This window comes from Monopterus albus, unplaced genomic scaffold (genome assembly GCF_001952655.1).
Source record: "Monopterus albus unplaced genomic scaffold, M_albus_1.0 scaffold27.1, whole genome shotgun sequence".
In the NCBI taxonomy this organism is placed as follows: Eukaryota; Metazoa; Chordata; class Actinopteri; order Synbranchiformes; family Synbranchidae; genus Monopterus; species Monopterus albus.
The window spans coordinates 3,142,865-3,165,682 of NW_018127907.1; the positions used below are offsets into that span (position 1 = coordinate 3,142,865).

At 41.0% G+C, this 22,818-nt stretch overlaps 2 protein-coding genes across 2 annotated transcripts in view; both read right to left on the reverse strand.

Annotated features, from left to right (window-relative positions):
* Positions 1-6: 6 nt before the first annotated feature.
* tmem129 (transmembrane protein 129, E3 ubiquitin protein ligase) lies at positions 7-8,495 on the reverse strand. The gene is made up of 7 exons (XM_020595367.1): positions 8,219-8,495; positions 6,298-6,356; positions 4,811-5,068; positions 3,123-3,283; positions 1,759-1,918; positions 1,596-1,668; positions 7-1,368 (listed from the first exon to the last, which is right to left on the reverse strand). The coding sequence occupies exons 1-7, from the start codon at positions 8,421-8,423 to the stop codon at positions 1,187-1,189; spliced, it is 1,098 nt and encodes a 365-aa protein (XP_020451023.1). The 5' UTR covers positions 8,424-8,495; the 3' UTR covers positions 7-1,186.
* Positions 8,496-14,395: 5,900 nt separating this feature from the next.
* Positions 14,396-22,818, reverse strand: part of immt (inner membrane protein, mitochondrial (mitofilin)) — a 16,147-nt gene continuing 7,724 nt past the window's right edge. The window contains exons 7-14 of the mRNA XM_020595567.1: positions 21,500-21,633; positions 20,449-20,552; positions 19,079-19,214; positions 18,312-18,441; positions 17,426-17,649; positions 17,112-17,243; positions 16,601-16,730; positions 14,396-15,493 (exon numbers count right to left, since the gene is read on the reverse strand). Coding sequence (XP_020451223.1) covers positions 14,886-15,493; positions 16,601-16,730; positions 17,112-17,243; positions 17,426-17,649; positions 18,312-18,441; positions 19,079-19,214; positions 20,449-20,552; positions 21,500-21,633 — 1,598 coding nt within the window. The 3' untranslated portion in view covers positions 14,396-14,885. The remainder of the gene's footprint in view (positions 15,494-16,600; positions 16,731-17,111; positions 17,244-17,425; positions 17,650-18,311; positions 18,442-19,078; positions 19,215-20,448; positions 20,553-21,499; positions 21,634-22,818) is intronic.

Sequence of the window (22,818 nt, forward strand, 5' to 3'; positions counted from 1 at the left end):
TGGTTTGAATTAAATATTGCTGCACTCTGTGGCTGCTGGCATTGTGTATAGTTGAAATAAAGTAGGCCAACAACTTTTCTATATTGGCCACTTATTTGGCAGTAGTGGAAAGTAACGAAGAACATTTACTCAAGTACTGTATCTAAGTAGAAGAATTTGTTCTTGAGTATTTTGATTTTTTTGTAACTTGTATACTTTCTCTTCATTACATTTCAGAGGCAAAAGCAGCAAAGTAGAATTGGCTCTGCGTTTACCAGCTGCAACAAATCATTCACATATTAATGCAGTTATGATCCAATAATATACATGAATTTTATTTTGCACAAGTACTTTTACTTTTGGTAGCCTATGTTGAGTATTCTTACGCTAATACTTTTGTAATACTTGTTCCATAAGTAAAAAGATTTGAGTACTTCTTCCATCATTGTTATCTACTGTGTAATTATTACCTTAATTACATGCAGATGTAATTAAAATAAGTATCTCTGATCACATATTGTCAGTTTTTTGTAGTGTTTGTAGTTTTAAGCAGTGCTAATAAATGGGAGAAATGTTTGAAGTTCTTGCCTTTGCCTCAACAGTGGAGGCGAGATGTCGTCTTTTGTATTTTATTTTGGTGGCACTTCCTGTCCTGACAGTGGAAGTGAATGACAAGGAAAAAAAAGATGACATTGATTCTATTTACAATTGCCCTTTTACTGTATGTTTTCCCTTATGTGCTCATCTACCAGCAGCATATTTCTACCCCCTGCTACCATTTGGTTTTGACTTGAGCAAATTTCCTACCATAGTTTATATGGTTAGAGGCTACTTTTATGTATTCAGTGTTTATGGAAACAAAAGAGTTCCTACAAAGAAAACTAATTGAGAACAAAATCAATTATGCTTTTGCAAAATAATAAAAAACATCATGTTCTGAAGGAATAAACAGCTGGGCAGACTTAAGTGAAACTGTCTTACCGGACTGAGTAAAGCAATATCTTCCAAAATGTCACATTAATTGCACTTTACAGTATGCTGAGATTCAAAACTAAGTTTGTAAGAGATCACTCATTACTGAAAGCACAGAATATTCAGGCACATAACTGAGTTCGATCCAGTCCTGTCTACTTTCTGTTCTAGAGCTTTGCTGGCTGATGTCCTACTCATCATTTCAAGATGAAAAAGTAGGCTCGTATCTGTCTTGTCAGCGGACCACACAGATGTCCAGGATACAGAATTTGGCTCTACAGGTGGGGCAGGGAACTCTGCTGGACAACCAGGTCTCAGGTCTTTGCTGGTCTTGGCGGCTGGCGAACCATCGACCCAAACAGGACAGACACCACATGGGTCTGCAGAAACACTGCTGACAGTCTGAGTCGTTATCAGCTGTAACACACAGCAGTTACATTAACAAACTGACACAGACACACACACCTTCTTATAATTGTGAGGACTCTCAGTGACTTAATGCATTCCCCAGCTCCCCACCTTAACCCTCAAACAGCCTTTAGAATGTGTGAGGACTGGCCAACATGTCCTCACACAATGATTTTCAACTACAAGTTGCCCACTCAACTATACACACACAACCACACGCTCTCTCTCTCTCTCACTTTGTGTGCAGCAGAGTCTGACCAGCTTTGTGTTTGCAGGAACCTGCATGCAGCCGATACAGGATTCTATCTCCTGTGTATGGAGAGAGACCATTGATCAGATCAATTTTTATTATGAGCAGATGACTTTTTTAGCACAGCAGTTGCATAAAGAGTAACGCACCTGTCCACTGGGGAGTATGTATGGCTGATTGAGGTCCACTTGAGCACTAAACGTTTCCAGGAAGAGCTCACTGATTGTTTGGTAGATCACTACATTGGCAGAGGTTCTTATGGGAGAATTGAGCTTCTCGCTGAACTCTGCAAACTCTGTTGAGTTGAGCCTGGAAACAGTGAAAATGTGATTAGATTTTTTTTTTTAATTTGGTGTATGTTGTTTTGTCCTGATAGCTCAAAACCAGGGCCCTGTCTTTATATGTCACTAAACTAACAGCTTTCCTTCCTGGGACAAGCTAATTCATTTTGAGACCTTTCTACCAGTGAAATGCACACACATATCGCTGATCTCATCGCCATGGAAATCAATCTAGGTCTTTGCAGCTTGCAGTGCAGCATAAAGTGGCGTCACTCACTCTGAGCACTAGAAAGCTGCCCCTCAATGCTGGCAGGCTGGACACCAGCAGAACAGGGTCAGGATGGTCACTTTAAAATTGTATTCGAATACAATTACAAATTACCTGTTTTCAATAACTTAATCCAAGTATCACAATATCAAAGTTGCATAACTTTATTGCTTTGTTACTTTTGGATTACCTCATTACAAAATCTGCAAACAAAGGGATGAGAAAAGAAACATCAATAAAAAGGCTTTTGTATCCTGTAAGACGACAGAACAACAGAACCTTAAGAAAATGGGAAACCAAGAGTTTCAGTATGAAAAATGTGTCCTGTGCTCAGTGTATCATTTTTAAGGAAAACCTGCTTTTCATAAAACAACAGTGATGCATCCCCTGTGTATGTGAGAATAGGTCTTGGTCATTGTCACTTCTCTACTCTCCACACTGACCCTGAATGTTTCCACCTGGAACATCACTGAGGGACAAACATGTTGAAAACCTGGTAAAGAAGCTCAGACTGAAGTTAGGATTTTAATATAGACTACTACACTACTGTACTACTACTATTTAGTATAGAGCTGCTTTTGTCTAGAAACCAGGAAAAGACTGGTTGCTGCTACGTGTTTACCAGTTCTTGACCATGGTGACCTGTTATTTATGAATGCACCAGCACAATATTGTCATCAGCTGGATTCTATCACAATGCATTAGGATTTATCACCTATTTAAAACCATTAACACATCACTGCATCCTGTACTGAGTTAAACTTCATTTAAATATGAGAAGTCTTGTTTACACTGAATAAACCTGCTGCCGATTAGGTTTGAGATTACAGACATGCCACTAATAAGTTCAGCAAGCCTTTGGATCGAGGCTCATGTCAAATTGTCGATAATATCTGGCTAACCTGTTAATCCACATACAAAGAGCAGGCCACAGTTTTGGTCTTGAGCTTCTAAAAACACACACCTGATATCAAAGGATTTGACAGCAGGGTTGATGCTGTTCACTCTCAAGGTCAAGATCTGTGTGGGAGAGGTCGAGTCTGGATTCAGCTGGTGCTGTCTGGATTCTGTTACTGTCACATGACATTCACTCTGTAAGGCCATGTAGACATGATAGGTGGTCACCTGGAGATAGACAAACAGGGCCAGACATGTAGATGAATAAAACATATTATATACAGTACACACACAGTATATGTGTCAGAGCGCTTCCCTTCAGCTTAATCATGCTGACGTAAGCTCCAGCCCATACTGCTTCAAGTGCAGTGTCAGTGCAGGCCAGCGGATGAGTGCGGAGAGGGGACAATTGTAGTCAGGCATAGTACGAGGCAACTGTGCCTCGTGTGAGGATACCCTTAATGACCAGGTTTTGCACTTGTATCTGCAGCATGATGATATCTCTTAAATTTAATCAGCAGTAAATATTCCTAACTTGAAAAGTGATGCTTGGCCTTGACTAAAGAGTCACTCTCAAGTCAAGTTGAAGGCAACTGTCAGTCATCTTGGATCATAGTCTGCTCTGGATCAGCGTCATCAGAGAAAATGTTTATCTCCTATGTATACAGAGCCAAATAAAGTGAACAGAGCATCCTTCTGACATGGAGTGCCTCATCTTGGGAAATGTGAACTTTTCCAAACTCCGGTAGACATTGGGAGCTGCTAATGGCACCTCTGAACTACTGCATGTCTGCATGCATAAGGCTTAGAAAACAAAATAAACCTATCAGTGAGGCATATATTGTTAGCCTACAATCAAAAGGCACCACGGTTTACCTCAAGGTGCAAACCACTCTTAGCACCCAAGAACAGAAAGGCTAGATTAGACTTTGTCAGGAAACATCTATAAAATTTACCTAGGTTCTGCAGCTCATTTTTGGTGCTAAAGAGTGAAATTGTGTTAATTTTTACTAATGAGCTGCAAAAGGCTTTGCACTGGGGGAAAAGCAAAAGCGGCACCTTTGAAATGATCTCACACAATATGTATTTTAAGGGGTTTCCATTCAGGGACACAAAATAAGAGAGGAGAGAATAAAAATTTATACAGATATCCTCAGCGCTTGATGAATCACACCAGCAGACAGAACTGGAGCTAAAATTTAACGTCAAGAGAAAGCAGGCATAAAATCTGCAGCACTGCTGTCAATGTGGCAGCTGTTAGTAATTTGGGACCCGAAGTCAAGAACAAAGAGGTGAATGTGAGGGACCTTTACAGATTTTCAGGTCACACCATGCTTCAGATATAACTAGCAGAAAGTTGTGTGACTGCAATTACAAAATATGTTTGTTGGTTTCTTTAACTATATTGAATGTAAACTTGCACTTTCTTCTATGCTCTCTCTCTGTCAACATGTTGCAATGCAGGCAGCAGGTCCTTATAAGCCACCATGTCTTCAAATTAACACTGTTGCTGCTATGCTCATTTATATCCCCAGTGTTGGTAAATATGGCACTAAACTGAAACACTGTGGGTTTAGTAAATAACCCCCTAGTGTACACAATAGGAATGGAAGTTTATAAAGCCGTCATGCTGAATATAAATTCAATTTTAAAGTGATTATGGCCATAAAACAGAGAGATCAGGCCATACAGGGCACATAGGCTGTGGATTGGGCAGAAAACAATGTGAATGCGGACAAAACAGTTTTTACCCACCTTTAATACCCAACTGTCAGTAACAATAACTCTGGCTCCTGGTGCCCCTGTAGCAAACTTATCTATGCGTCTGAACTCTCTGTTGATGCTGGAGGCCACAGCGCCCCAGCTGGAGTGCGGAGGCTGTATGTGGACCTGCAGGGTCCAGCTGATTGGATGACTGCACCAGTGACTGTGGGACCAGTAGATGACAAGTGCCCAGCTGGCCAAATGGAGGCAGAGAGAGAGGAGGAGAAATGCTCTCCACAATCCATCCACCTGGTGAAACACAGGACAACGCAGCTGAGACATGTAGACCTTAACTGCAGATGCACTGATTGTAATTTTCTTGTCTGACTCCAATGTCTGATTTATTTATTTTTTTTGTTTTTTTGTCTGACCTGCTGATTCAGATTTTGGCTGATTTCGATTTTCTTTCTTCATAAGAACTGTAATTGACAGCATACACAGACATTTTTGTAATGTTTCTTTAGTAAAAAACTAAATTGTAATAAAAGTAAAACATTGTATTAAATGTTTACATTTTATTTACAAACCTCCAACTAAAAATGAAGTGCAGTATTTGTACTTCTCCAAACAGAAGGGTTACATCAGTCCTACTAAACATACAGTTCTTTTTGAAATGTAGATACTTTGTGACAGTATTTGCTTTGTTTTACCACGGGTTGGATACACTGTACGTACACATGTATTTCATGTGTAGCCAGTAATTCCCTCACTGTGTACCATTTGTCAGACATTTGATATAGTTTCCCTACTCCAAGGTGTTTCTGTAGGCTCCTCTGTGCGTTGTTTGTACACCAAGCACTTCCAATATGAGAATATGCCACTGACAGGCTCTAATACTGTTTTAGATACAACAATCTGTTAGCCAGCAGTAACAACAATCTGTTAGCCAGCAGTAACAATTAACTTACTCTAGAATTTTTGAGGGTTCTTTCCATGTTGAGGTCTTGGGTACTTCCAATGTCCCCCTCTACTACACTCCTGAATTTACTGTATAGGGACTCCATTTTTCCTTCACTGAATCTGGTTTCCTGTACCTGCCTAGGGTGAAGGTGTTTCTGTAGGCTCCTCTGTGCGTTGTTTGTACACCAAGCACTTCCAATATGAGAATATGCCACTGACAGGCTCTAATACTGTTTTAGATACAACAATCTGTTAGCCAGCAGTAACAACAATCTGTTAGCCAGCAGTAACAATTAACTTACTCTAGAATTTTTGAGGGTTCTTTCCATGTTGAGGTCTTGGGTACTTCCAATGTCCCCCTCTACTACACTCCTGAATTTACTGTATAGGGACTCCATTTTTCCTTCACTGAATCTGGTTTCCTGTACCTGCCTAGGGTGTGTGGCTGTGCATTTCCGTTATAAATCTCAATAACAACATCATTACAAAATTAAATAGTTAATGTGATGGAGTGTAAAATATGTCCAGTACGCAGAGAGCGATACTAAGTGTGTTCATAAATGCACAGACAGGCTGACCTGATGAATGAATCCCAGCTTCTTCTCTGGAGCAGCAATACACATCCCCATGTAGTAACCTGGACAGATGAATGACAACATGGACATAAGCTAAGCATATTATATGAACAACGGCACCAAATGACCCCATCAGAAACATACACCATCCATTACAGCCTTATGGGAGGCACACAATCCTACATCACCTACACAATCCTGACCCATACACAAGCACAGAATCAAAAAAAGACACTATATGCCAAACAACATTATACACGCCACTGGACAGACAAGATGAAGGCGAACAAGAAGTCACCATTCTGGGCTAAACACAGACACTGAGGTAGGAACACATGGAGGTGGCTAATGATACTGAAACGTCTTTAGCTCGCTGGAGCAGCGAACAACCAAAATGGAAGAGAGGCGGAGTGACACGGGAGACAGAACTGCCAAGCCAGAAAAAGCCATTTGCCGCATCTCTTTGTTGTTTTTCTTGTTTTCTGTGAGCTGGAAGTACTTTAATCATTTTTTCTTTTCCTCTTCCCTCTTTTTTATTTTTTTTGTTTAGACCATGAGAAGAGATGCATTTGTTGAAGTTTTTTGACTATGCCACGTTTTCCATAGATTTTTTTTTAGTTCAATTGAGGTGCTGTAAGGTGAAGGATGATCCCAGATATAGTAATGATATTTTGTTCTATGTGGGCTAAAAATGAATAAATTAATTTCAGTGTCTTACAATGTCCATGGCTTAAAAATCCTATTAAAATAAAGAAAATATTGACTCAGTAAAAAAAAAACATTTATGCTCAATTGCTTTAATATAGGAAACTCATTTAGTAGAGGACAAATATAAAAAATGAAATAGAGATTGGGTGAACCTGGTACTTCATGCCTCATATGGTCAAAAAGGAGGAGCTGCTATACTGATTAATAAGTCAATACCATTTATTTCTGACAATGTTTTCATACATAATAAGAGGAGAGATGTCCAAATAGCTGAATGGCTACGATGTGGTGCACCCAGGCACAGTGTGCACACAACATTGGCGGTTTGAGTCTGGCCTGGCCGCCAACCTTTTTCACAGGTCTTTTCCTCTGTCTCCCATTTCCTGTCTGCCTCTCTGTGACTGCCTTGAATAAATAAAGGCACAAACATGCCCCAAAGTAAGAGGAGATGAACAATGGTCATTGGCCACATAGGAGATATGATAATGTACATTTTGAATATTTCATGGAAATGGTATGATAGGAGGTGAATGTAAAGCTGTCCAGAATGCTGAGTTAGATACTGTAGGTTACCATCAGATAATAGACAAGACACCAGAAAGTCAAGGGCAGTAAATAATATGATTAAAGGACTAAGCTTAATTGATCCATGGAGACACAATAGTCCTAAAGAAAAACATTTTATTTTCTACTCCAATGGATTTTTTTCCTGCATATCGCAACATTTACACAAGGCTGACTTTGAAAAACGTACTTATGCTTTTATTGCCAGCAGAACAGACTATTGGGATGCTCTTCTGTCAGGTCTCTGGTCTCAGGTCTGTTAAACAACTTCAGCTTGTTCAGCCAGAGTTTTAACTAAAACTATGAGAACTGAACATTGTAGTGAAAGTGTAGTGAAGTGTATGGGTGCGATGAGGATAGTAACAGAGTTTAATGACAGTAAAACGCTGTATAATTCTCAACTTTGTGAACAGCTGTTAGCTATGCGAGTTATGTTTACAGCCCTGTCCAGGCCATTTCCTGCCTGCTCCTGCTTTTGGCCACACCGCGGAGCAGGCTGCACCTTAGGCCAGGTGGAGTCTGGTCCGGCGGAAGGGAAACGTTATCTGAGGGGGGACACGGACATTATACAGGTCGCAGGGGAGGGGCATGGACTACAGGTAAAAAGTAAGGTGGGAGATACATATCTCATAGGCTGTGTGTCAAGTTTTACCTAAAGGCAGAGCGGAGTGGACCAGCACGGTAACACTGGTCCGTCTGACGTGGTACTGGATGAAACCCAGATCCTCGCTTCCAAGCCATGACGAAAACAGGTTCTGGATGGTTAAACCGGCCGAACGGAACTCGTTGGGCGTAAACACGAAGCAGAGAGAAAACACAATGTAGGCCAAAGTAAAACCTAACTCCGGGCTCTCCATAGTTTATTTACACTACCGCAGAGACACCATGATGGTTATGAGTCCCATTCGTCTTCTTCTTTGGTTAGACAGACTCTGTAATGGCGTATTACTGCCCTCTGCTGATTAAATCAGCTGAGTCAGCCACGCACTTTGGTCACAAGGGGGCTCATATACAGTCAGCAGCCTTTCCAGCACTCACAGTATTCCTGTATCCAAATTATGATGCAGATCAGCACCAAAATGTTATCAATTGGTACGTGGGCCATACCCTAACACTCCAAAAAAATGTCACCAAAATCCATTCATTACTTTTGGAGTTATGCTGTGAAAAAAACTGCCAAAAGCATAACCCCTGCCCTTGGCAGATGTATAATAATAATAATAATAAAGCTTGTTGTATTTTTTTAAACTATCGGTATGCATGTGGCCTTGGCACCACGGTTTAAGTTGAAATTAATTAGGAATTCCAGGATTTCAGATATCATAATAACTTCAGGGTATGTCCCTTTGCACACTAAACAGGCTGAAGATTTTAGTCTTAGAGCCCAGATGCAGTCATGGACTAGTTGGTGTAATATGATTTAATATTATACAGAAATACTGTTAATAATAATCACCTTTAATTGGCCAAGCATGTTACACACACAAAGAATGTGTCTCCAGTACAGAACCGAGGCAGCCATCTGCAGCGCCAACTCACACCGATGGCTCTAACCATCGGGCGCAACTTGGGGTTCAGTGGACACTTCGACATGTGGACTGCAGGCACCGTGATTCAAACCTCCAACCCTCTGGTTGGGAGATGACCACTCTACCCACTGAACCACAGTCACCCCTGGTCAGGAAGACATTGACAGGGTGACAAACATAAATACTCTTATCAGGCGAGTAGCTACAGACTCCTCACTGATAAACAGGCAAGACTAAACACAATTGAACAACATAAGAGAACCACAAGTAAATATATCGACTAGGCACAACTCAAGAGGGCAATACACGCTGGCAGATAACACGTAAGTTTAGCACCAGACACAGCTCGGGTGAGTAAAGGGCTCTGGCAGGCAACAGGGAATATATAAATATCCAGAACACAATGGGTAGCTAAACAATGGAGACTGATAACTTGTGATGCAGTCATTTACAAACCAAATCCATAAGCATTAATACTAAAGGAAATGGTGTAACACAAAGTCTCTATAAATTCTCCAGAGCATAGCATGCCCTTAATAATCCCTGAAAAGAAGCAGCAGGCAAGCAAAGTGGAGAGAAAACAGTCTTAGGATAACCAAACAGTACCAGGCATGTGGGGAAAAGAAACAGGACTAGATATGTAGGCAACTGACCTCAATAGGGTCAAGCTGCGGTAGGGTCAAATTAGGTCGCCACACATTAGGTCACTCAAGTCATGGCCTTCACGCAACGTCACTCAATAGGTAAGCTACCATTAGCTCCTTAGCATGCCAGTGTGTGAGTGGATAAACATAGTAATGCAGAGGGTTTTTTGTTTAAAATGTATGTTACTATATGTATATGCAGTGACAGCCATTAAACTCAGTAATGTAGTTACAAGTTAATGTGACCTTTAAGAACTTGGTATATTAGTTGGCTGTGGGTACAATTCTATATACATTAATAAAGACTATGGCTTTTGTCAACTTTTATTGTAGTAATAGGCATATTTGGGAAAATAGAATGGAAATTGATACAAACAGACGTGATTTATCACGGCTGTTACTGAGGGTAGTGTGGCTGAAATTTAATGTCAGGAGAAAGCAAGTGTAACATTTGTGGCCCAGCTGTCAGTGTGGCATCTGTTAGTCATCTGAGACCTCTCCAGAGTTAAGAACATGTTCGAGGAGGGAGAGGGTGTTTGTAAATCCCATCACTGGCCAGAGGAGAATGTGAGGGACTTTTACAGGCTTTCAGGTCAAACCATGCTTCAGTTACTGAACGAAATACAAGATGATTTTACTGGGAGGAGACTACATAATTTAAGTTCTGAAATGTTTCCTTCAGGCAGCAGATCCGAAGCAGAGGTGTGTTCAGATAAACAATGCTGCAGCGGTGCTCATCAGTGCTGGTAAATACAATAATAAATTTAAAAAAAAATTGCAGTGCTGCAATACTTTCCACACCTGACTGTAATTTGGTCTAGAAAATATCCCCCTAGGTGTCCCACATAAAAACACACTGTACCACTGCTACACTGTAATAAAAGACGCCTATCCATCTCAACCCCGGGTCATCCGGCGTAAAACTGTGCCAAATTACTCATGCAAATTGGATTGACTGTGGGCGACCCCTAACGGGAACAGCCAAAAGTAGAGTAGTAGTATTCATCTCAACCCCAATCTATACAGGCAGAAACTTAAAGCTGCAAAGCCTGTGGTCAGAACAGTGAAGGGATGGAAAAACCAGGCCAAGTCATGGCTACAGGCCAAGTCATGGCTACAGACTGCAGTGTTTTTGAGGCTGCGTCTACAGACCTGGACTGAACTCACTGACACTGTGACATCATACATCAGCTTTTGTAAGGACGCGTCTGTGCCCACCAAGACCTTTTGCACATAAAACAACAAGCAGCCCCGGTTCACAGTAAAACTGAAACAGCTTCGTCGTGCCAAAGAGGAGGCCTACAGAAGTGGGGACAGGATCCTGTACAGGCAGGGCAGGAACACACTGACAAAGTCAGGGATGTGCAGAGTTTCTCAGGGGCAGTGGCTCAAATTTAAAGGAGGGGCATCTATCAGTACAGAGCTAATTAGCATTTTTCCACTATTATAATTATTAATTGTACCTCTCATTATCTTCCTGGTAGACGTAAACAGACTGTTTTTCATATTAACAATTTGAATTTGAGACATATAGTAATGGTATTTTATTTCTGTCTTCGTCTAGCTGTTTACTGGAGAAGTTAATCAAATCCAATAGGGCCTTCATGATACAAAATATTGTAGAAGACACATGTTACACACACAAAGAATGTGTCTCCAGTACAGAACCGAGGCAGCCATCTGCAGCGCCCACTCACACCGATGGCTCTAACCATCGGGCGCAACTTGGGGTTCAGTGGACACTTCGACATGTGGACTGCAGGCACCGTGATTCAAACCTCCAACCCTCTGGTTGGGAGATGACCACTCTACCCACTGAACCACAGTCACCCCTGGTCAGGAAGACATTGACAGGGTGACAAACATAAATACTCTTATCAGGCGAGTAGCTACAGACTCCTCACTGATAAACAGGCAAGACTAAACACAATTGAACAACATAAGAGAACCACAAGTAAATATATCGACTAGGCACAACTCAAGAGGGCAATACACGCTGGCAGATAACACGTAAGTTTAGCACCAGACACAGCTCGGGTGAGTAAAGGGCTCTGGCAGGCAACAGGGAATATATAAATATCCAGAACACAATGGGTAGCTAAACAATGGAGACTGATAACTTGTGATGCAGTCATTTACAAACCAAATCCATAAGCATTAATACTAAAGGAAATGGTGTAACACAAAGTCTCTATAAATTCTCCAGAGCATAGCATGCCCTTAATAATCCCTGAAAAGAAGCAGCAGGCAAGCAAAGTGGAGAGAAAACAGTCTTAGGATAACCAAACAGTACCAGGCATGTGGGGAAAAGAAACAGGACTAGATATGTAGGCAACTGACCTCAATAGGGTCAAGCTGCGGTAGGGTCAAATTAGGTCGCCACACATTAGGTCACTCAAGTCATGGCCTTCACGCAACGTCACTCAATAGGTAAGCTACCATTAGCTCCTTAGCATGCCAGTGTGTGAGTGGATAAACATAGTAATGCAGAGGGTTTTTTGTTTAAAATGTATGTTACTATATGTATATGCAGTGACAGCCATTAAACTCAGTAATGTAGTTACAAGTTAATGTGACCTTTAAGAACTTGGTATATTAGTTGGCTGTGGGTACAATTCTATATACATTAATAGAGACTATGGCTTTTGTCAACTTTTATTGTAGTAATAGGCATATTTGGGAAAATAGAATGGAAATTGATACAAACAGACGTGATTTATCACGGCTGTTACTGAGGGTAGTGTGGCTGAAATTTAATGTCAGGAGAAAGCAAGTGTAACATTTGTGGCCCAGCTGTCAGTGTGGCATCTGTTAGTCATCTGAGACCTCTCCAGAGTTAAGAACATGTTCGAGGAGGGAGAGGGTGTTTGTAAATCCCATCACTGGCCAGAGGAGAATGTGAGGGACTTTTACAGGCTTTCAGGTCAAACCATGCTTCAGTTACTGAACGAAATACAAGATGATTTTACTGGGAGGAGACTTAGTAATTTAAGTTCTGAAATGTTTCCTTCGGGCAGCAGATCCGAAGCAGAGGTGTGTTCAGATAAACAATGCTGCAGCGGTGCTCATCAGTGCTGGTAAATACAATAATAAATTTAAAAAAAAATTGCAGTGCTGCAATACTTTCCACACCTGACTGTAATTTGGTCTAGAAAATATCCCCCTAGGTGTCCCACATAAAAACACACTGTACCACTGCTACACTGTAATAAAAGACGCCTATCCATCTCAACCCCGGGTCATCCGGCGTAAAACTGTGCCAAATTACTCATGCAAATTGGATTGACTGTGGGCGACCCCTAACGGGAACAGCCAAAAGTAGAGTAGTAGTATTCATCTCAACCCCAATCTATACAGGCAGAAACTTAAAGCTGCAAAGCCTGTGGTCAGAACAGTGAAGGGATGGAAAAACCAGGCCAAGTCATGGCTACAGGCCAAGTCATGGCTACAGACTGCAGTGTTTTTGAGGCTGCGTCTACAGACCTGGACTGAACTCACTGACACTGTGACATCATACATCAGCTTTTGTAAGGACGCGTCTGTGCCCACCAAGACCTTTTGCACATAAAACAACAAGCAGCCCCGGTTCACAGTAAAACTGAAACAGCTTCGTCGTGCCAAAGAGGAGGCCTACAGAAGTGGGGACAGGATCCTGTACAGGCAGGGCAGGAACACACTGACAAAGTCAGGGATGTGCAGAGTTTCTCAGGGGCAGTGGCTCAAATTTAAAGGAGGGGCATCTATCAGTACAGAGCTAATTAGCATTTTTCCACTATTATAATTATTAATTGTACCTCTCATTATCTTCCTGGTAGACGTAAACAGACTGTTTTTCATATTAACAATTTGAATTTGAGACATATAGTAATGGTATTTTATTTCTGTCTTCGTCTAGCTGTTTACTGGAGAAGTTAATCAAATCCAATAGGGCCTTCATGATACAAAATATTGTAGAAGACACAAATGTCCCTTACTATTTAAACTAAAATTAAAAATGGCTTAGCCTTTTTTGCACCCTATCAATCTTAGAGTGGCTCACCTTTCTCATCCATTGGAACTGGAACTGTTTTTTGCTGCTGCTTTCTTCAGTTTCTCCTCAGCTTTCTGTTTGGCATCTTCTTCACTCTTTTTTAATGGTGAAAAAAGTAAGTACATTTACTTTTCATTAGTGCCGGGAAGTTTGATTCTTATGGTTACCCAGCATACCTACAGCTTACTAGTAAACACGAATTGAACCGTTTTTCAGTGTCCAATACATGTACCTATAGCAACTACAGGTCAGGCAAGCTGTGTGCTGGCTGATTGGTATCATGTGAATGTAAAACATTTTTAATCTTCCCATTGTCGGCTTTATTTACCTGATCCTGTACAACATCATGGAATGGTTTATCCTCTGATATTGTTGAGAGGAAAATTGACATAAGCTTCTTAAGGTGGTCTTGAGTCTGTCCATGCTACAGTGCGAGTCAGTGTCCTCCTTGTCCTCTGACCCTCCACGTCACACATTGTGTAGTGATGAGGCTACGCCCGCTACTTGCTCCTCACGCCTCAGGTGCATTTTTTTTTAAATATGTTGGGAGAGCCAAAAGTTATAGAATGAAGACATGTAGTTTAAACATCTGTGTGGGAGGAATGAAGAGATTTAACAGACAGCACTCTTGTTCGTTTTTATTGTCACATGTGCAATATTGACAAAACTAAAATGCAGCATGACATTATATATTCAATTATAGGATTAATTTTCCATAATACACCAAAAAAAATAAATGATCCAGAAATAAAGAGCTGGACCAAACCTGCGGGCCTGAATTGACAAGACTAGATTGAGAGGAAGCATCAATTACATTTCACAAATCATCTACAGTGATTTAGTGCTTTAAAACAAATAAACGTATGTCGCATCTTATCATTTGGTTATGTTCAGTTAACTTAAAGAAATACACCACTGAAAATCTCTGTATATCAGACACCATCCCCCTTGCTGTTGTTAGTCCACGCTGCCAGCAGCTGCTTTCCTCCATGAAGATGCACACTACAACTTCTGAGCTGGCTTTCACATTTACTGTTGGCTACTAGTTGATACCCAAAAGAGAGATGCTTGGTGGAGTGTTCCTTTAAGGGTTGTCCGGTTAAATGAGAAAGCAGCCTACGGAGCCTGGGTGGTTCCTAACCCCACAGCATTTGCATAAGCAGACAACAAACTGACGATCTGCCTGGTTTCCAGTGTGAGTCTGGCTTCAGTCAGCCAGTCTTCTACCACTCTCCTGGCCTCTCCTCTCAGCTGGTTAACCAGTTTAGCTGCCAACTCCAGATCACCATGCTCTAAGCAGTAACTAGCATATGACAGAAGCTGAAATGGGTCTAGATCCTCACTGCTCAGTTGGGCAGGAGGGGCTTTCTGTTTAGCTTCAAAGAGTAATGCAGCTTGAAGATAGGACAAGAAATACTGGTACAAGGAGTTGCGTGATTCATCAATGAGGGCAACCTGTCGGGCTATCGATCGTAGGGAGTTGAAGCGGGCACGCAGAGAGGCCTCGCTGTACACACCCCGCTTTAGGGATTCTTCTGGAAGAGCTGATGCCAGAGCCAAAGCAAAGTCATTGCCATGGCAGCTCTCCTGCACAGCCTGAGCAGCGCTCTCTAGAGGCACAGTTGGCAAATTAATGTCAGCAGTCTTTAGACTGTAGTTAAGAGCCTCCACAGAGAGCCAGAGCCGGTGAGCTTTACGGGCCTCCTCCTCTGCTACAACATGGTCTATAGTCAAAAAGACAGGAATGAGATGACACAGTTTCAGAAAGCACCACCATCACCTTAGAGTACATGCAGTGCTTTTCAAAGCTCTTATTCTGCCCCAAGTCCATACACTCTAAAAGGATCAAAACAAGTAATTCCAGCACCGAACATTGAGTAAAGTGTTATACTTTTCCACCGCATTATGTTTGCAGTACCCTGACGGTGGCGCTAAAATAATTATGATCTATTACACTGGGTTTCCCATATCTAGTCAAAAATCTATTATTAAACATGGTTAACACAGCACCATAAGTTACTGAAATAGTAATGTTCAGTATGCTACTACAATGAAAAGATAACTTCTTTGTGAAAACTCAGTCAAAATGTGATTTTATCACACAGCTGCTATCATAACCCTGTATTTATGTTGTTGTGGTGGCTATAAAACTATTGCTAGATTTTAATCACAAAAAATATTGACAATTCTGCTACATTAAAACCCACCGAGGGGGAAGAGCAGAGGTTTAACAGCTGTATAAGGTTACTGCTGCGCTGTCTTTTTTTAAACCACCAAATTACGACCTCTTAGCCTATTCAGTCACCTCGTCTCCTAAAACATTCTTTGTCAGGTTTTCTCAAGTTGCAGTTCGTCATACTGTCCGCTTACATATTCTGGCTCAAACATGCCAGATAGGATCTGAGGTATTGTCAGTGTCGAAAACATAGCTTAATTGTTCAAGTTAGTTAGTTTGTGATTTGTCCTGGCTTCCTGACTGGCAACAGGAGTTGTGCGCAATTGCAAACTATTCTCTCATTTTCGCAAGGAGACTCTCCTTATGATACTGGGTTTTATCGTTCTGAAATAACTACAGACTATTTGGAGTTATGATGGGTGCAAAGCTAATCTCAAGGTACCCAAGATTAAAAATTAACTGCCTGGAAATGAGCATCCCGTGGGCTCTTTAAAGGACTGTTTGTGTTAAAGTTAAAATTAGGCTTAGATTAGGCTAAAACTTGGGGTTAGATTAGGTATTTTGTTGTGATGGTTAAGAGTAAGGGACTAAGGAATGAATTATGGAAATGAGTGTCCTAAAAATACAGACATACAATCGTGTGTGTACATCTTACCATCTATTGCCTCCTCCATTCCCTTCAGTCTTGCGTAGGCAGAGTTCATATCCAGAGTAAAGTTATCCAGCTGTTCCTGACTCAGCTGACGGTAGCGGGTCTCCTGTTCCAACATCTTACTGCTCAGGACCTGAACACAATCCACAGTAGAGCTTTGATGGAACATTTGCAGTTATCAGACATGCACCATAACAAGCAAATAGGGTGGAAGTTACAGGTAGCAAACTAATTGAATCTACTCACCTGTCCTGGCTATATAGACTTGTGACTTAGTGTGCACGAATATGTTTCATTGAAGTAGTATGCAATCAAAAAAAAGCAAGAATACTAAGGATATGACAAAGCATTTTCTATAAATGTCCAGTATATTTAACAGTGTGTAGCACAGACACAGTACAGCCAATACTCAAAATATCTGACATTCAATAGATCAGTCATATACATAATTCACTTATTTGCAGGCTCTGATATGCTAATGTCACGTGTGTATGATGTCAGGCAGTGTGGAGACCTGCTCAGCTTCAGCTGTCAGCTCCTGCTCCTGGACCTTGAGAACATCTCGGATGTGGTCTGTGTGAGCAGCTGCCTGACGCCGGAGCTGAGTTCTCATCTCTGCTTCCATCACTTCCCTCAACTCAGACAGCTACACACAAACATTTAGTTATTAATTAACTGATAAACTGGACATTGGCTCCAGTCCTAGTCACTTTCTGGCCTCAATAGCCAGGAAATATTACATAAGTAGCATAGCACTGGTAAATCTTAGTGGCACCAAATTAAAATTAAAGTCATCAAACCCTGAACTATCCTCTATCCCCTCCATACCTTTCTCTCCTGGTCAAGCCGGCCTTCTTCCTTGATGTGGAGCAAGGCAGTGTTAACAGCTTTTTCCATGGCTTTCTGGTCCTCCAGTTTCTGTTGCTCCAGGGCTGATTCAATATGCACCTGTTCTCTGACTCTCTGCTCAGCCAGCTCTCGGTTCAGCTGGTCAATACGACGGTGTGCATGAGCGATCAGGGCGTTCAGGTCATCTGCTGACAGTTTACCAGCTAACACAAAAAGACAAAAGATTCTTTTGCAAATATACCTCTTAACTAATGAATTCCATTTCAGGTCTTAATTAAGGAAAAGCACAAGTCTGTTCCAATTCAACAATCTCAGCAGTACAGAAAACAGATTGTGTAGTGGAGGTATCACTAGAAAATGAGTTATTTCTAACCAGGGATGTTATAGTTTGCAGCTGGCACATCTAGCCCATGGCATATTAATTCCTATGTGTAAATAACAATAAGAATGCAATTGAGCATCTACTGTATTTCAGCTAGGAGTCTATGACATTTAACTTCAGTATCCTCAGCTCCATTTTAGTCTGGAACATTGTGTCAAATGCCAAGTCTTTTTCGTCACCCTCAATATTGCTAACCATCTAAAAGTGTCATTGTGAGTGGGGTTTTTTCTATGGTTGTGTGGACAGATTTTAGATCATTACCTTCTTTGTGAGGACTTTTTGGCCAATTCTAACTTCAAAGAGCTGTTTGAGGGTTACAGCTTGGTTTTACAATTAATGGTTTAGATTGGGTATTAGGGTTGGGGTAAGGCATGTAGTTGTGATGATTTGGTAAGGTGCTGCTAGGAAATGCATTATGTCCAGTAGTGTCCTCACAACTATAGAAAGACAAATGTACAAGTGTGTGTGTGTTTGTTTTCTTACTGAGCCCCTTCCAGTTGGCTTGGATCTCTGGAGTAAGGCTGCTTACTTCTCTCTGGAACTGTTGTTTAGCTTCATTAACCAATTCACCGTACTGGGAGACTATCTTAGCCTCTGTCTCTGCAGACTTTACCTAAACAAAAAATAAAATATGCTTTATTGTCGATGAGGTGAAAATTGGCTTGGGCACACATGGTGCATACAGTGGCACATAAGATTATTAGCACACATACATAAACAATACAGCTAACACACAATCATGCAACATACACAAAACCACATGGATGAAATAAGACAGACAATCCCTAGTTACTGCTTACTTATCACTGACAAGAAAGAAATCAATCCATCTTAACAGGTTCATTACAGTTTGACAGTCAGATAATATTGAACCTGAGCCCAACTTGAATAAAATACACAATAAAAGAACTGAGGGTAACAGGTAAAATAGCTAATATATACATAAACATTGAGAGCCGCTGTACTAGAGTCAAATTCCTCGTGTGTCCCACACACCTGGCCAATAACGCTGATTCTGAGGTAAATAGCAGCTATAATGAACAATTGTTTTAGTTGTGGTTATTGGTTAATGCAGCTTAGCGGTTAAAGGTGCAGCCCTATAAACTCACTCTGCCGACTTATTTTGGTGCTTCTAGATTTGAGTGCTGCATTCGATACTGTGGACTACAACAACCTAATTTCTCATCTGGAAAAGTGTTGTGGCATTTAAGGATCTGGTTTAAACCCTATTTGACAAACAATGTCATTACCTTAGTGACCACTCTGTCCAAGTCAACCACCATGTTATGGAGATTCTCCTCTGCTGCTAAAATGAGTGGGCGAATCCCAGTAACCTTCAGCCCTTTAGATTTGTGAATCACTGACTTGAGACTGTCCAAGGTTTCACTACAAGAGAGAGACACAGGAGGAGTTACTGGGGTTTGATAAGAAAATGGCTGTAAGATCTGAAAGTTAATCTGTGATGATGAGACAAGGCTGTGTGACACTCAGTGTGTTTCTGTTCACAAGGCTTTGGTAATCTTTTATTCTGGGTTCAATTTTCCTCATACAGCCAAGTCCAGAATGATTGGCAATGGAACCATGAACCTAACCTTCTTAATAAGACTAATAATATTAGCAGCTGTGCTCACAAGATATCAAATTGCTTGAGGATGGGGTTTTCTTGCTTTGTTCTGGGCTTTGCTGGCCAAATATTTTCTTCCTTATATCCTCAGACAATTCTCTTTATTACTTTTCTTTGTCCATGTTCAGTGTGGTATACAAAATGATATGGATGGGAATCGAGAACTGGTTCCACTTACGAAGCAGTTCAGATCAGTCCATACCATCAGAATTGAACGCCTCCCAGGTTATCAGTTCCCAGTTTTTCTTACAGTTGCTTCACAAAAGCTTATGAGAGGGAGGGAACAGGTGCTGGCTTAACAACTACTCATTCAGTTCTGATGCCTGCAACACATCCTAACAGAAGTTGGGACAGTAAAGCATTTACCATGGCGTGATGCTGCCATTCTTTCACAGCACTTAAATGCCATTTAGGGAGTGAGGACACCAAGTGATTAAGTGTGCCAGGTGTCATTTTGTCCCATTCTTCAAGTTTTAAGGTGCCCAACAGTCCTGGGTCTTTGTTGATGCAATTTGCATTTCAAAAAGTGCCACACACTTTCTGTTTGGGACAGGTCGGGATTGCAGGCAGGTCAGTCCAGCACTCACACCCCTTTCCTCCACAGCCTGGCCTTGGTAATGTGTACAGTATGAGGCTTTGGAATTAACATTAGTTGCCGTCCACTGCAGACTTACAGTTTAACATTTTAACAAACACCAGCGACAATCGGCACCAGCCACAAATGGGAAGGTACCCGCTGAATGAGTTCTAGACTAAGCTTTGCTTACAAGAGTGTCAAAACTGACACGCATTGGTGCACCCAAATAATTTACCTGATATAATGCTTGCTCACATGTTAGGTTGACTGTTAATACAGAGTAAAGCCAGGGTACATCAGCACTGAAAGGATGTAAATATGCACATTCGGTGGCTCCATAAAAAGCCAGTTATGAAAAAAATCCTTATTACATGATGTGTGAACGTGTGTGTGTGTGTGTGTGCTTAGATATGTCTTACTTGGCTTTCAACAGAGCAGTTCTAGCATCATTCACAGCACAGGTTCTATCAGCAAGAGCAGCTTGCAGATCCTTCCATTGGGCTGACTTCTCCTGAGGTGGAACCTGAACTTACAGTAATAAGAACTATAATCACTCTACTGCAAAACAACTGTACTGCCCAATGAAAGTCAAAGAAAGTGCCAATAATTTTGTTTTTAAGAAGTTATTTTATGATACAAAAAAGGGTGTATTTTGGTTGATTTGACAGCTCTGATTGGCCATCTGATGCTGTCACTCTGCTTCTGGTTGCTACTGAAGAGAATCTGGTTTTAAAAAAGCAAGATGGCAGCGGCCATATTCACCATATTTTGGCAGTATTTTTGGCTAGTCGAGGGAAGTGGTGACCTCATGTCCATCATATATACAGTCAATGGGAACACAGGCCTTATCTGAACCCTGGTGAACCTCACACTGCCCCTCCATTCACTGCATGGTTGGACCAGCCCACACTGGTCTACTTTTCAAAGAACTAAGTGCTGGTTTCAGTTTATGTAGATTAACAAAAAGATGCAGACAGAAACTGAACCAAAAATGTCTTGGATGTAAATCATAATTCACTATCACAGTCTCAAAAAGAGTTCCTCAGTAGTACGCCACTTGTGTTTGTACTCTACTTCTACTGTCTCTGGTGCATCTGCCTTCAGACAGGCTTAAATTACATAAAAGCCACCCTCCTAACTTTTGGCCACTAATCAAAAGTGACAAATGACAACCTATGATTGTGACAAGTCTAACTCACCTCACATTTTTACTACAGTGGCTTCAGAAAGTATTCAGACACTTCACTTTTTGCAGTTTATCTAATTGTTAACCAAAATAAATTGTCACTTCTACACACCAAGCTACACATTCCACACACAAACACATTTTATCAATTTTAAATTAAGTTTACACCACCAAGTGTCTAAAAAGTGAAGGGGTTTGGATACTTCTGAGTTCACTATAACTTCACACATTACCATTTTAATTATGTTCTGTTATTGAAAATAAAAAAGTCAACTGATAATAACCTCTGCTTCCATAGCCTCCTTCAGTTTGTACGTGTGCCTTATGATAGCCTGCAGGGCTGCCTCCTGAGCTCCTATGGCCTGCAGCGTTGCCTTAGCTGACTTGGCCAGTGAGTCTTCAAGGTTGTCTGATACAGCTGCAAAACAGACAGACAGAGTGTGTTACAGTTCAAAGTGTCTCTGCTACTGAATTGGGAAATGAGGACATAGAAAGTACTGATACAGTAAATTAAAAATTCATTCATAACTTTTTGTATCATTGTATGGTTGTCACAAAATCCCACAGCACACCTGCACCTGCCTCACGGCAAACCAGCGGGCCGCAGCACACCATTTTGGAACTGCTGGTTTAAGGTATCTCATAACATTTTTAAAGGGAGAATGTTAACCTGCTGATCCTTCCTTGTAAAATAGCTTCACAAATGTGGATGTTTGTTTTAATCATGTAGCTAATATGTGTGTAGCATGTTTTGTTTACTGATAACTGTGTGTCATCCATTTGTTGAAATGTTTATTCATAGTGTTGAAGCCATGGCAAAGACTCCCATCAGTACTGTGGTGGGTTGCTCCTATTGCTATCAGGATCAAGGCGAGAACACACAGTCATGCACATACAAAATACACAGTATGTCTGGCCTGTCAATCTGTGGCATGTACAAGAGCAGCTAAACTGTGTAAACATCTGCTAATTATTTTTAATGTTATGGCGAGGTTATTATGACTGCTCATTTCAGCTTCATTTTGTTTTAAAGTGATTATGAAGTATAATTTTAGATGGTAAAATGACAGATGCGTTTTATCTGGTATGTACAGCAACTTGGATTCAAAGCAGATACAGCTTTTTAGGTGTAATATGAATATAAGTAGCCATGTGAATGTGATGCGAGACTGCAGTGACAATCTGGTTCAGACTGAGGTTACAGCAAGTCAAAGCCCATACATGAAGAACAGTAAAATATTATTAAAAGTACTGCAATTCCATAGTACTTCATGATCTAAAACTAGCCATTTCTGTCATTCTTAGGTTTCTACCCAGCACCACAATGTCCCTCCTCCAGTCTCCACTTGAACTAGGTTCAGTTGCCCTCTTACAGACTGCTCTGCTATGATTTGCTCCACTCTGAGATTACGAAAAACATGAATTTTGTTACCGTGTATGCCTTGTCTTGTACGTGTGCAGAACCTAGACCTGATCAATCTGTGACCATTTTGCTGTATAATGGAATAAACTGTATAACACTTGTCCATAAAATTATACAATGGAAAAACTATAGTACTAAAAAAAAAAAAAAAAAAAAAAAACAAAGGAATTTCAAATATAC